This window comes from Magallana gigas, chromosome 7 (genome assembly GCF_963853765.1).
Source record: "Magallana gigas chromosome 7, xbMagGiga1.1, whole genome shotgun sequence".
NCBI classification, from domain to species: domain Eukaryota; kingdom Metazoa; phylum Mollusca; class Bivalvia; order Ostreida; family Ostreidae; genus Magallana; species Magallana gigas.
In genome coordinates this window covers 32,226,423-32,241,635 of record NC_088859.1, presented here as the reverse complement: position 1 = coordinate 32,241,635, position 15,213 = coordinate 32,226,423, and the positions used below count along the sequence as shown (strand labels likewise).

The 15,213-nt window shown below is 32.6% G+C and overlaps 1 protein-coding gene across 1 annotated transcript; it reads right to left on the bottom strand.

The window, feature by feature from the left end:
• Positions 1-3,467: 3,467 nt before the first annotated feature.
• Positions 3,468-5,399, bottom strand: LOC105333708 (beta-1,3-galactosyltransferase 5). The gene is made up of 2 exons (XM_011436837.4): positions 5,272-5,399; positions 3,468-4,903 (listed from the first exon to the last, which is right to left on the bottom strand). Exon 2 carries the CDS (start codon positions 4,838-4,840, stop codon positions 3,605-3,607), a length of 1,236 nt encoding a protein of 411 aa, XP_011435139.3. The 5' UTR covers positions 4,841-4,903; positions 5,272-5,399; the 3' UTR covers positions 3,468-3,604.
• Between the last annotated feature and the right edge of the window lie 9,814 nt (positions 5,400-15,213).

Sequence of the window (15,213 nt, the reverse complement as noted above, 5' to 3'; positions counted from 1 at the left end):
CAAGTTTCTAGGTCATAGGTCATCACAAATCTGTGTTCAACATCCTTGTCCAGATTACATGTGTATTTTTTTCTCCATTTGGTCCAGTCTGATTAGGTTGGACCAGGGACGATGTGCGCAGTGACCTTAATTAAAGTACAGTAGTACTTTTTTTAGTACAAAAGTTTCCCTCTTGGAACATTTTACTTCATCCTTAATGTTCTTAATTTTAGTTAAATCTTCTTAGAGATACCCAGTTGAAGTATTTAGTTATTAAAATTTTGCATATCTATAAAAGGAGCATCAGCTGAAATCAAGTGATAGTACCCGTAGCTAAGGTTTAACCTCAAAGGGGCATGGTCACGATTTATGTCAAAAATTATTTTTCCGATTTTAATATTGACAATGCTTTTGTAAGGCATTTTTAATAGACAACCAAAATTTGAGTGTCATTTGTTGAATTACAAGCGAGTTACAGCTAGAGCTTACAATTCTTTGCTATGTAAACAAAAAGCTTTTGTTTATATTTTGAATGTTGAAGTGAAAATTCAAGTTTTAGATTTTGAACGTGTAAAACGTTGTGAACTGTATATTTATGCTTAAATGAATAAGAAGAGAGAAATCATCTGGAAAAAGAATTTTTACTAGTATATTGAACCTACGTAAATAAAAACAGGGCATGAGCCTTGTTTACACGACAAAAAATTGTGAGCTCCGTATCTTGCATGTAGCTCTACGAGTGGCTCTCATATTTAATTTGATCATTAGAAATGCATTTCTAAAGCATTGTAAATAATAAAAACAAAAGAATAAAATTTGACCAAAATCGTGACCATGCCCCTTTAACATTTTGAAATTGCATTTAGGGTTTATAATGAATACTGTGGAATCATTAAAATTCATGGGAACCAATTTTCATGGATGGTGGGTTGTTTTGCTAATTTGTGGGGATGCAATTTCTTTGATGTGTTGGTTTTCAGTTTCTGATCAGTAAGAAAAATAACTCTCTTATAATATATTTTCATTGAGGATGTAAATTTGTGGGCATCACCAATTCCAATGATTCCAAAGTATTCATGTCAAAATAGCAGACTGTATAATACTTAGTACTACTTTAGATAATCCTTTCATAGGGTTGAAAAATATAAGATGAACATGTATTGTATCAATGAAGAATGAAATTCAAAAAAAAAAAGAGATAGGACGGCTTGTCCTTATTACCAGTAATACTTTGCATGATGAAAACCTTATAAATACAGCTTAAATTCCTAGTTCATTTGTATGCGGAATTAATTAAGTCCTTTTAATTAATTCTGTCTTCCTCGGTTTCTAAGTTCATGGAACTGTTTTATAATTAGAAATCACTTTATTGAAAAAAAATAAAAACATGTCAACAAAAATTGATTTTCATCACATTTTATTTCATTTCATTTTGTCAAAACATAACCAAAACCAATACAGAACTTTGTAAAACAAAAACGTAATATGCTATGTATTGACTTCATAACCTACAAACATGTAAACAAGTAAATCTCAACAGTTTTGCAATCTGCTAAGGTTTCTAGCACACATGCTGTACTCAAAAAAGCTCCTGATAATATTTCAAAACCAAAATAAAAGCAGTCAAAAAAACATTGTACAACCAGATCTTTACATGGATTGATATTATGTCATTAATATCCTACTGGTTTCAGCTAGACGTTACACATGATTGGGTTAGGCTGGGGAAAAACTTATTATCGATGTACTAGTATTTATATATATATACAAATTTATGTACTGTACAATGACTTATGAAATAACAATGAATTTTCCACATCACCTTCCTACCACAAACCCTTGCTCCCTTTAGTGGAGATTATTTCCTTCATGTCAAATATTGAAACTTTATACTTGTAAACCTTTTGGACAAATAGTTGATGAATATAGCCTCAGGTATGAGTGAATTTGAGTATTCAATGCTAACAGCTAGGTACATATTAAAGATTCGTAAGTTTTGAGAGTGAAAAATCAAAAAATTTGTTGAGTACTAAGAAAAGTTATTCCTTTCTATTGTTACCGAAAAACAGTAATAATACTAGAAAACTGAGATTCTGGATACAGAAAAGTAATCTCAAATGTGTGTAATTGTGCACCAGAAATGTAAACACGTTAAAGGTTCATTATGCAGGATGCTTGAACTGATGAGCTTATACAATATCATGACACGGTCTGTTGGAAACCTTCCAAATCCGACTTCAGACTAACTAGGTCAAGTTTAAATTGCTTAATAAACAATCTCTTCAACCTGCCAAAAAGTGCACTTAGACCTGGTAAATCTCTTAAAAAAGTATTAATCTCATTTGTGTCCAATTTCTTATTCTGGTCTCATGCTAAACAATTAACTTTGCCACCTAAACTGAGAATTACTGAATAAACTGACAGGTAAATTCAATGTCACTACTACTGTGTAACAGAGACAATTGAAATGGGGAATTAATTATTCAGATGGCATACAGTTTATATGTTTGTATGCAATAATATGCAATGACTCTAAACAAAACACAGTCATCCCAACAGAACTATCAAATCAGCATGCAGTCAGTCAAAACTATAGCACTTACACAATGATATTGAGAGGAAAGTCATTTCAATGAGACAATAAGATGTAAAATGGAAAAAATGCCCTATACATTCAGAAGTTATAAAATCAAAAACAAATCTCCCCAACACCACACATCAATACTTTTAACCAAGAGTACCGTAACTGTGTGTTCAACTTTCCATGAAAATTTTTAAAAATTTATAAGAATTTTATCATTATTTCAAAAATCATTATTTCTTCCTAAAATCTGTAAATTGCCAGATAAAATGTCATAACGCCAACAGAACTAGGTCAGCCTTGACATTGAGAGTTAACATGCATGCACAGGCAGCTGTTTACAGTAACCTTCACCCACTTGTACATACTACACGACTAGATTTAATGGACATTTACTTCTTCCAAACCACACTAACAATTATACCAAACAATGACTTTTTAAAACATGACTCACTGACATGGTATGATGAAGGATTCATGGTTTGTAAATGCATGATGAACAAACATGAAATTTGAATGGTATGACGTTCATCAAAAGCAGTGTTTCATTTACACATTAAACTTAGAAGTTGCTTTTAAAGAGAAAATAAACTTACTTTGAACGAAAGTTTGAAAAAGACCTGGGGTCCCCATAATAGTTGAAAGATATGTTTAAAAAACCTACCGGTATATAAACTGATAACAGCTACATTAGTGATATTGCATTCATTTAAAAAATTTACAAAATGCTAGTGCTTTTGAAGGGAAAAAAATTCAAAATTTCAAATCAATTTGAATTGAAACATGTTTTACTTTAGCTTTCAGTTTTGTAATTATTCAAAATGGCCAAACTTTGCACAAATACCTGGGTATATGTAATTCAAAAGACTTGGGGATATGCCAATCAAAGTTCATGGGTTTTTTTTTAACAATCTTAGACTGAACATCTAAAGCTTCAAAATCTAAGGAATTGAAGAAAAAAAATAGTTGGGCTGAATTTTGCCTCAAACCATAGGGTGAACACATAGGTATTATTATTATTGTAACTTTTTTGAGGTTATCTAATTAATTCCAGGTGTACATCTCCCCCTGGGACCGCCCCCCTCTGCAAGTCTCTGTGGCCCGCACAGATTGTCTTGTCAGTTTTTCTTGCTGGTGATAGTCCACTTGGTGTATGACCACTAGGTAAGCATAGTTACAAAGAGTCCAACCATCACTCATCAGAACAAATCTTGCAGAATTGGAAGGAATGATGTCTTTAGCTTGAGCCAGGATTCCTATATAGGCATCCTCTATGGGAATGGGTTTAATGTATGGACTGATTGATACAATTTTTTCTACGGTGTCCCATGACATGAGATAGCCAGCCCCACTTGCATATGATGGGTAGTATTCATGTTTGTAATCTGTTTCTAACACATGCCACCTGTTGTTAATATTACGTATCACTTTCTTCTTTTCAGCATCTCTGGAAACACTTCCAATATAAAGATTATTCACATCTTGATGATGAAGGATTAAATCGTACAGTAAATGAGTGTTCACAAAACAATCGTCATCAGTCTTCAACACAAATTTTGCAGGACAACGATGAGTAGCCCATGAGAATCCATGCATGACTTTCAATGTGAGATTCCTGTATGTATCAGTGTAGCTGCCTTGTAAAATGTCGTTATATCTTTCCTTTTCTTTTTGCAATTTTTGTGTCATATCAAATGAGTTCCCTGAATCCCCTGGCTGTCCTAAAAGAAATACACATTGCCATGAATACTTGTTGTTCAGATCTGTTTTACACCATGAGTTTCTAATAGCATTTCTCTGTTGAAAATGCTGCACTGCTGAACTGATGAGAATCAATATAACCAGTCTTTTCTCACAATGGGGCTCTGGTAAATGTACATTAATAGACTCGGATACATTCCATATCACAGTTTTGGCAATTTCATCCAAAATTCTGTGACTTCCATTTCCTCCCTTGATTTTAGAAATGAGTTTTAATCTGTGACGTCCTCTCCAATCATTGTAGTCCATTGGAACAACTGGTGTAAAGAACACCAGGGCTATGGTATACAAAATTAGGAACAACAAACATATCAAAAGAACAGTGGTAACGCTAGTTTTAAGTAGAACTTTTGAAGATAAACGGCGCTGCCGCATTACGGTCTCAACTTCAAGTTTCACTAGATATCGGGACCATTCCACTTTCTCCTCTGGATTGTTCAAAACAACATCATTCTCTTTGTCCTTCTGTGCATTGTGCTGACCCCTGCATAGGAGCTGGCGCAAGCGGGACAAACTCATGCTCAAACACCTCAATTGATGGCCAACAACATCTTTTCATGTCTTTTAAGGTCACTTGGCGGTCTGAAATGATAAACTGTGTTATTACCTGTTGTTCATAATTCAAAGAGAAACCAACAACAAGGAAAATGAGATACATTCAATAACCTGTTAACCTTATTGACAGGATGAAAAGGTAAATCTTTAATATACAGTATGTGAAGAATACAGAATGATTCATTAAACTGGAGTACATTGACTCTACATCATTAAACAAGATGAATCAAATTAGAAACATTTCAAATCATGTGTGTTCTGCGGTGAAACATAAAAAAATTCACCAGTATGGTGTAGACTAACCTTGACACAAATGTAAAATACAAAACAACAATAAAAAATATTTGAAGAATAAACTAAACTCTTAACAGATTTAGCATATTTTTCAGGTTTACCTCGATAAAACTGTTGCCAAGTCCGTCTAAAAGAGAACGGCTCTATGTTCCACTTAATCTCATTCAACAAACTATCCAGTCGCCATTTTCTTTGTGTGTGTGTCCAAGGTCAAGGATTGACTCGCCTCCAGATTTGGAATATTTCGATTGGTTGAACTTGGTTCAAAGGTTATTTTGTTGAAAGTATATCTTTCTTTAAACTATTCGGGTTTCATAAGTTTTTAGCTCACCTGGATTAAACGAAATGCTTTCACGTTATTTCATAGACTTTTTCGGTCAGTCTTTCATAATATACTCTGCATTCAATACTCATTTTTTTTCGCACATCGTTAGTATACAAAGGGTTTATATTTTATGGAAATAATGGAATGTGAAAAGAATAATCAGTTTATGTTTAAATAAGCAAGTTATGATTGATATTTATTATAGAATACTAGATCTATGATAATCTATTACGATAAGGATATACGTATATATTTCCACGGTCTCATCCTAATAGATTATCATACAGTTTAGATCTCGTATTATATAACAGATATCAATCTTAACTTTATATGTATATATCGACGGTCTCATCGTAATAGATTGTCATAGATCTAGTATTCTATAATAAATATCAATCCGGTGTAACGAAGAATTTTGACCCGGGTTGAAAATTGACCCGGGGGTCATTTTTCCACGTTGAATATTGAGACCAAAGGTGTTGAATAAAGACCCTAATCCGTTGAAAATTGACCCACATCGTGGAATTTTGATCATGAATCCGGTTCAAAATTCAACAGCAAAGAAGCACAAATTAGCGAATCAATATTATAACTTGAGTTTATTTCATTAAAAATTATCAGTTTTTATATATTTATTCTTTAGATTTACATGTTCACATGTTTCTCAACAGGGGGGGGGGGGGGGGGATTAAAATGAGACTTAAATATTTTTTTTTGAATTTACATAGTATCCCTTTAAATATGTACATGTTATAACTATTTTATTCATAATAAACTTTTCGCGTATAATTGCTGTGTGATATCTATATATTTTTAAAGAAATGTATGTTTTTAATAATATTAGCATACATGGTTACACGTTAAAATATTCAATTCAGTAAAACTTTTTTTTTAATTTGCTGGAGAAGTGTACAATACGTCATATTATTTAATTTTGGTTTTACGTTCACCCAGTAAATTGAAACTTTGATATTGTTCATTGTAAATTTTCTGAGTGGGTGTAAATAAATAAAATTACAGTATGTCATATTGAGATTTTTCTGTTTGTACACACTCAGTTTGTTAAAACTGTGACTATCTGAATTTTGTATTCACACCCATCCAGCCAATAACAGTTTACAAAATGATGATATGCTCACATGATTGTACTCTTTCATGAACAATGCTGTAGTAACTATATCTTGAAAGCCGGCTTTTGGTGTTTTGTTTGTTCCGTTAGAATAACTTTTGATGTAACTAAATATCATCAAATCGCTCATTTTTCTAGGCATTAACAATTCTGCTTCATGGAATCTGTAGCAAGTTAGCAACCTAATTTTTGTACAGGATGACAATAGAATTTTGCTTTAAAGTTTCTAAATTTCTTTGATCACAAAAATTTAACAGTAATTGTTTTCGTCAATAAATTGGTAAATTGCATTTTTTGAATAGAAATACATTGTAAGTAGTAGAAGATCATACAGCAGCGTTGGAGTAGATGATTGACCTTCCTATCACAGCCACCTACATTATTAATTTAATTTAAACGTGTTAAATGTGTATATTATGTGTATATAAGACATGAGGTACTTGAATATTAAATAATTATCTGAATATCCATGGGAAAAATCACATTTCCTTCAGATTCAGACCCACAGTATAAACATTGACTCACATCAGAAAAAAAATCCTTAAATAAGTAAGTTTTACTAGCTTTATTCCGTAATTGACGTAAAATAATATTTCATATTGTCTTAACTGAAAGGTTTGTAAGCTCTAAGTATATTTTGTTTTTTAAGTTTTGACTTAAAAGAAAGATAAAGTTGATGAAATTTTCTTTTCTGCATGAAGATTATTCCATAATTTACATGTAGACGGAGCAAAGCTATTGTAATAAGTATATAGTGGTAAATAGTAAAAAAGCTAATTCGATCTATGATTATATGCATGTTCAGTAAGAAAATATGATTGAATTCAATCTTACATATCTTGTGGTGCTAAACCATTTATATTCTTGTAGAATATAATTAGTTTATGGTTATCCCTTCGAGATTGCAAGGTTTCCAAATTAAGCTCACTATATAAAATTATTTTAGAAGAATTAACTCTGATCCCCGTCACTGTCCTGGTTGCTTCAATTTGTACATGTTTAAGCAATTCGGATTTTTCCTTGATACAGCTGCTCCATAGGCGTCGGAACCGTGGGGGGGGGGGGGGGGGGGGGGGCTAGGGGGGGGGGGGGCTTAGCATATTTTATAGCATCATAGAGGGTTTAGAACCCCCCCCCCCCCACTTTTTATCGCCGCAAATATAGTTGTTCCTAAATTAACCTTGAAAGATTGAGAAAGTTGGAGTAATAGGCCTATTCCCTACTACCCCCCCCCCCCCCCCCACGGATTAGGAATTTCATGATTTCAGTGGGGGGAAATAAAATATTGGTAGGTAAAAATTTTTTGGATAGGTATACACTATAAATTGCATTTTTAAGAAGAACCATGACTGTATATGCAGAAAATTGGATGGTGCTTCAATAAAGTTAATCAGTCAAGTTTATGAAAAATTATTTTTAAGTCGTAAAAAATTGAAAACATGTATAAAAATGTATATGCTGTATATATACGTATAAAAAAAAACCCAGTATATATGAAAAAGGATAAAAATATGACAACCATTCATTTATTATTTTGTCAGTGAAATATTCTGACTTCTTCAAATTAAGCATAGGTATCTGACATTACATCCTTTTGTCTTGATAAAAATATATGTACCCTTTACCCAATAAAGCAGTATAGAGGTTATATATTTTCAATTATTAGAAAAATATACAACGTCAGGTGCCTGTCGAATAGAGCTCTGTTGAATTGCCTTAAAAGTGACGATAACGGGCAATATGTTTGTTAGATATATTTATCAGAGATTGTGACAAGTTTAAACTTTAAATTCTTTCACGTGAGGGAATAAAAACCATGTCATCTATGTCAAAAAGTATTCTAGCCCTACTCGCCTGCTCCATTCCGAAGCAAATGGTCATCTTCTTAGCTTTTATACATAGTATTGTAATAATAAATGGATATCATATTTTCAATCTAAAAACTAAATGATTAATTGGACATAACAGCCTAAAAGAAATTAGCCACGTCCGCATATGTATCGGACAGTATGTACATTTTAAAACTGAAACTTTCAAATATGTGTATGATTGTACATTTAAACCGTGTAGAGTAAGTTCCAGTTCAGATCAAAACTCTGAGGTTTGGGTCAATTCTCAACAGGATCAATTTTCAACGGGTCGAGGTCATCAGAGTTTAGAAAAATCTTTCTCATACCGTTGAAAAATGACCCCGGGTATAAATTTCACGATTTTGGTCTCAGTTTTCAACGTTGAAAAATGACCCCCCGGGTCAATATTCAACGTTGAAAAATGACCCCCGGGTCAATTTTCAACCCGGGTCAATATTCTTCGTTACACCGGCATAACTTACTTTTTAGCTCACCTGAGCTGAAAGCTCAAGTGAGCTTTTCTGATCAAATTTTGTCCGTTGTCAGTCGTAGTTGGCGTTGGTGTTGGTGTTGGCGTTGGCGGCGTTGTCGTTGTAAACTTTTCACATTTTCGTCTTCTTCTCCAGAACCACTGGGCAGATTTCAACAAAATTTGGCACAAAGCATCACTGGGTAAAGGGGATTCAAGTTTGTTCAAATGAAGGGCCACACCCTCTTTAAAGGGGAGATAATTCAGAATTATTGAAAATTTGTTGGTGTTTTTCAAAAATCTTCTCAAAAACTATTTGGCCAGAAAAGCTTAAACTTGTGTGGAGCATCCTCAGGTAGTGTAGTTTCAAGTTTGTTCAAATCACGGTCCCCGTGGGTAGGGTGGGGCGACAATAGGGGGAACAAGTTTTACATTGGAATATATAGAGAAAATCTCTAAAAATCATCTTCTCAAAAACTGTAGGCCAGAAAAGCTCAAGTTAAATTGGAAGCATCTTCGAATAGTGTAGATTCAAGTTTGTTCAAGTCATGGTCCCCGGTGGTAGGGTGGGGCCACAATAGGGGGATCAAGTTTTATAGAGAAATAAATAGAGAAAATCTTTAAATATCTTCTTCTCAAAAACTATTAGGCCAGAAAAGATCAAATTAAAATGAAAGCATCCTTAGGTAGTGTAGATTCAAGTTTGTTCAAATCACAGCCCCGGGGGGTAGGGAGGGGCCACAATGGGGGATAAATTTTTATATCAAGAAAAACCTTTAAAAATCTTCTTCTCAAAACTATCAGGCCAGGAAAGCCCAAATTTAAGTGGAAGCCACAAAATGGGGGGGGGGGGGGTATATAGGTTTAGAGAAAAATCTTCTTAGAGGTACAACAACAAAAGGGGCTTGGTATTTTCCAAAAAAAAAAAAAAGATTTGGATAAAAATTGGCAGATTTTTTTTTTTTTTTTAGCAAGATCAACTGTACTTAGTTGTCAAGATATTTTGATTTTGATACTGTAATGCTAATTTGATCAGAGTTAAGGCAATTGTTGCTCAGGTGAGCGATGTGGCCTCTGGGCCTCTTGTTTAAACATAAGCTGATTAATCTTTTCACATTCCATTATTTCCAAAACGGTAGTACAAAAATGATAAGCTAAAATTTTCCTATCGTTCACTTTTTCAGAAACTCTGATATCTTGATATATGTTATTTGGAATGAAATCTATAGATCTTAATGTAAAATGAAAAAGTCATTGTTAGAATTTGCTATGCTGAAAAGTTACTTTTTAAGATAATACAAATGATTGTACTGCTACATTGTTTTTGTACAGGAGACCTTTTTGTAAACCTACAAACTCTGAAATAAATTCTAACAGGTAATTTAAGGTAATTTCTAATGTAATATAATGTAAAAATAGCACTTGTAAATAATGTTTTTACACGAAAATTTTCAACTCTTAAAGGTCTTTAAATAAAATATTTAGCAGTATGATTTTCATGACCCCGCAATTAAATTATATTAATATAATGAAAACTTGACCGTGGCTTTTAGCTTGATTGAGATTTAATTTTATTTGAATATGTGAATATTCGTAAAAATCCTAAATGACGTCATCATATTTAACATTTGACATTTGACCTTTTGATATGACCTTGAACTTGATAGATATAAAGTCTAAACACTTGTGATGGTTGTGTCCAAATTTCAGGCATTTGTTATGAACTCAACACAAATTACATATTTTTAATGATGCAAGGCTAATAGCACAAAAATCAAAAGAACGCCATTCAACTGTAGGTTTCGAAATTATTAAAATATGTACCTCATTTTTTTCTGCCTTGAGTAATCTATGGGTATGATTTATATCATTTTCTTAATATAATGTATTAAATTAACTTTGAAGTAATATTAAGCATTATTTGGTGTTTTTGAGAAAATATTTGAAATATTTATTTTAAATTCACTACGTACCTTAAAGAATAAAAATTCATAAACAAAACAACGGTTGCCGCCATTGCTTGTATTTCACTACATTACTTATTGAGTCTTTGCAAACGATAGATCGTAGGGCTTGATTTTACGGGCGAGAAGCTTCGAATTCCTTACTCTAAAAATACAAAAATTACACGCCTTTCTATTTGTAGCACGAGGCGCCATTTTAATATTTTTGAGGTATCTTCTAATATCAGGAAAGAAAAAATTTGATATCAAAAATTCGAATTATTGATATCAGAAAATATTTCTTGATATCAAAAAATAATTATTGATATCAACAAATAATTATTGATATCAAAAAATCTATATTGTGATCAAAAAATCATTTTTTCGATATCAAAAAATCTAATTCTTGATACCAGAAAATAATTCTTTGCTATTAAAAAATCTTTTGTATTTTCTGATATCAGAAAATCGATTTTTTTTATATCAGAAAATAAGACATACTTAAAATTACTTTCAACTTAATGAATGCTCCCTGTGCTGCAACTTTTGTAATTTGTAAGAAATTGTGTTTGAAACCTGTAGATGCCTGTTAAGAATAATAAAGTATGCCAAATTTTAAACCTGATTTCATTTTGGCAAGTTAGTCCACTTATTCAATGACTAGCACTGCTTTCTTTGCGATTCGTCGTGAATATTAAATGGAATTCCTTAAAAATGATGGCATCGCATAATAGAAAGGAATTAGACTGGGTACAGTTAGCGCTTTCAATACATTAGACCGGTACCAGAATTATCAAAAACGCGAATAAATTTCAACACTTAAGAAATATTTAAATAAAAAAAACAACAACAAAAATTAAAATGTAAATCGGACTCTGTTATTCGGCAATTTAATTTTGGGTCAAGGGAGTATTCATTAAATATATTTGAAATTAACGGCATTTTATTTGAATTTCTGATATCAGAAAATATAATTCTTGATATAAAAAAATCAGATAGAATTTCTGATATCAGAAAATGATTTTTTGATGTTACAAAATTGATTTTTTATATCGAAAAATGGATCGTATTTTCTGATATCAAAATTTCGAATTTCTGATATCAAAAAATCATTTTCTGATATCAGAAAATACCTCAAAATAATAAAAAGGCGCCTCATTTGTACCGGTATATCATGTGACATGTATGTGCTTTAATGTATGATACATTTACAAATTGTCGTGCATACATAGATGTTAGACATAGGCGTGATTGAAAAATATCTCAAGTTTGTCCGTTGGCCTGTATTAAAATTGGAATATAGAGATAAAGTACACGGTGTAGTACCTAAACGGTTGCTATCCGTAAAAAAACGACGTTCGCTGTTTCTATTCGAAAATTATACGGTTACTAGCTGAAAAAGATGTCCGACACAGTAAGTATTTTTCTTTTCAGATTGAACAAAATGCTCATTTTCTCAAAGATTTTAATTAACCTGCAAACTTGACAACCCTTACGGAACGTAACACACATTTCAACACTAAAATATCCAGCTACCTACATACAAGATGAAGAATTGACTTAAAACTTCGTGAATAACAGTCGTAGATTTGGGCACATCTGCAGTCGAATTAAGTTTTTGGACATGATTGCGCCAAAATCAAAGTTTTTTTTTTTAAATTGAAGCGACTGATTTCTTAATATTTGTACACAGAATAGTTTGATTGCAAGAATTATCCATTTTCTATGTTTGTATAAAAACTATGACGATTTTACTCGATAAGCCGTATGTTACGGCTACTATTAGACAACGACACCGGTTTCTATTGGAAATGTGCACTTTCTAACCTCAATGAAATAACATCCATGTATATGCATTGAATCATACAGTTGAAATATGTTATTCTATAGTAACCGTTTAAAAATACGACTTTCGCAACTCTCCGACCTTTCCAACAGAGCTCGAAACCACCTCAAATGTATCACAGGTGCTTGGGGACGGGACCCCCCCCCCCCCCCCTCCAAATTCCCGAGTTATTTTTTCATCAATTATTTTTTTGATTATAAGTTGATGTATGCTGCACTAGAAAAAAAAATCACAATTAATGCGAAATAAGCTATGTATAAAAAAATATATACCACTGGTATATTTTTATATATAGCTTGTTTCGCGTTAATTTTGAATTTTTAGTGTAGCATACAATACATCAACATATAATTAAAAAAAAAATAAATGATGAAAATAACTGGGGAATGTGGGGTGAATGTTGTTGTGGGTGAGGGGTGGGGGTGGGGGTGTCCCGTCCTCATGCACCTGTGGAATGTATTACATAGTCGTTAATGACACCCCCCCCCCTTTTTTTTATTTTTATAGAATTTGATTTAAATACATTATGTTTTACTATCCGTCGTGATGTGAGCTAGCAGTGCCCGAGAAGTTGAGACTGTTTACCTGTATGACCTACCTATAAATGTACACATTTCATCCTTTATCAATTTTTTACATTTCATGAAAATAATATCGTTCCGCATGAGGTTAGTTAATGTTTGCGCAGTACTTGCCCGCTGACAAATGAGGCGAAAGGGACGAAAATAAAACGGGCGAATATTTCCCTGTATACAGTAGTACATCATAAATTTTTGCGAGTAACAAAAATTTTAACTTTGCAATTTGGAAATTCTAACTTGCATTTTTTGAGATGTATACCGGTATATATAGTGAATTTTGAACTCTGATACCCATATGATATCAATAGAAAATCATGTTAAGGTGTTCTGAGACTCTTCCGAATGGGAAAAAGATATAAGATTTTCCAATTACAAATCTCCATTAGAAATCTGTTTTTATTCCTGTGAAAATCTCCCGGTAAAAAAGGGATACCCTCCATAAACAAATATTCAATATTTTTCTTTTAATTGATTTTAAATTTTCTTATTCTCTCTATGTGTATTTTGTAAAAAAAAAATATGGCTCAAAGGTGAAAGAAACAGTAACTTTGGACAGACTTAATATGTCATAGGTTGCTGTGGAATCATGGCTTTTAAGGGTGCATTTCGTAGATTAGCGCTGCATGGTTGAACGCGATTTGGTGGAGTTGAAATCGTTGAAGCACTTGATGTCTCACATTCTGTGTGATGTGTTTTAGATTTTTTAGGCTTGTGCAGCCATAAGTTTGATTTTCTTTTTCTAGCTGGAAAAGAAATTTAAGTTTCATATAGTAGCCGGTGCATCGTATTCAGTTTATAGCCGGTGCGAACATTTCAGTATTTCAAATAGCAACCGTTACTTTAAAAAATCATTTGTTGTCAAATTATTTCGATCAAAATATACTTTCTTGTTTATTTTGTATTACTTAATGAATCAGAATAGATAAATGCTTTTTTCATAATATAGAACAAACAAACTATGATTTGTAGATGAAAATATCAGCTTAAAACTTGGTTGTAACAGCCTTTTAGTTCGTCACCGACCTAGGAAATTTCTCTATTACTATTTTCCAAACTACATTTATAAGATAATAATTTAATTCTGGTTGTAACGCGCTTTCTGATTGGCTAAAAAATTATTTTATATCGTATAAAGAATGTTGCCTACGTCATAGTAAGACTAACGTCTAAAATGTATCAATACGCCTGACGTTACGTTTGAATTTTGTACAATTTTACGTCATTTTAAAGGTAAAATGACCGTTTATATATACAATGAAGAATAAAAAAATTAAATTATAAGCAATGAATTCAAAATTTATTAGTTTTATACGATATAAAATGGTTTGTAACAGTTTACGCTTTTTTATAAACCGCTTCGCGGTTTATAAAGCGTAAACTGCCCCAAACCATTTTATATCGTATAAAACAAATAAATTTTGAATTCATTCCTTAATTATAATAATACCTTACATGTTCCGTGCACACGGATTATTCAAACACTTACATGGTTTGGGTACATTTTTCGTCAATTTTGTGGCTTGATCCATGCGTTTCGTGCATGCTTTTTTCAACTAGCAACCGTTCAATTTTCGACTAGAAACACCGAACGCTGTTTTTTACTGATAGCAGCCGTTTAGGTACTACACCGTGAAGTACGAGTTTTCGTGAATGTTGGAGATTATTATGCCTTCTGTCAGTTTGTCACTATATATTCAGTACTCATCTATTTTCGCATAGTATCAAAGGATTTATATAGCGTAAGCATACTATGCCGAAATAGAGCACGGCAAATGTTTTCAACGAAAATTTTTTAAGCGCCGACAGCGGGATTCGAACTCACGACGCTAAAACCATTCCAGCGTGAGGCCCAACACGTTACCGCTACGCTAAAGCAGCAGTTATCTTAATTTGCGGTATT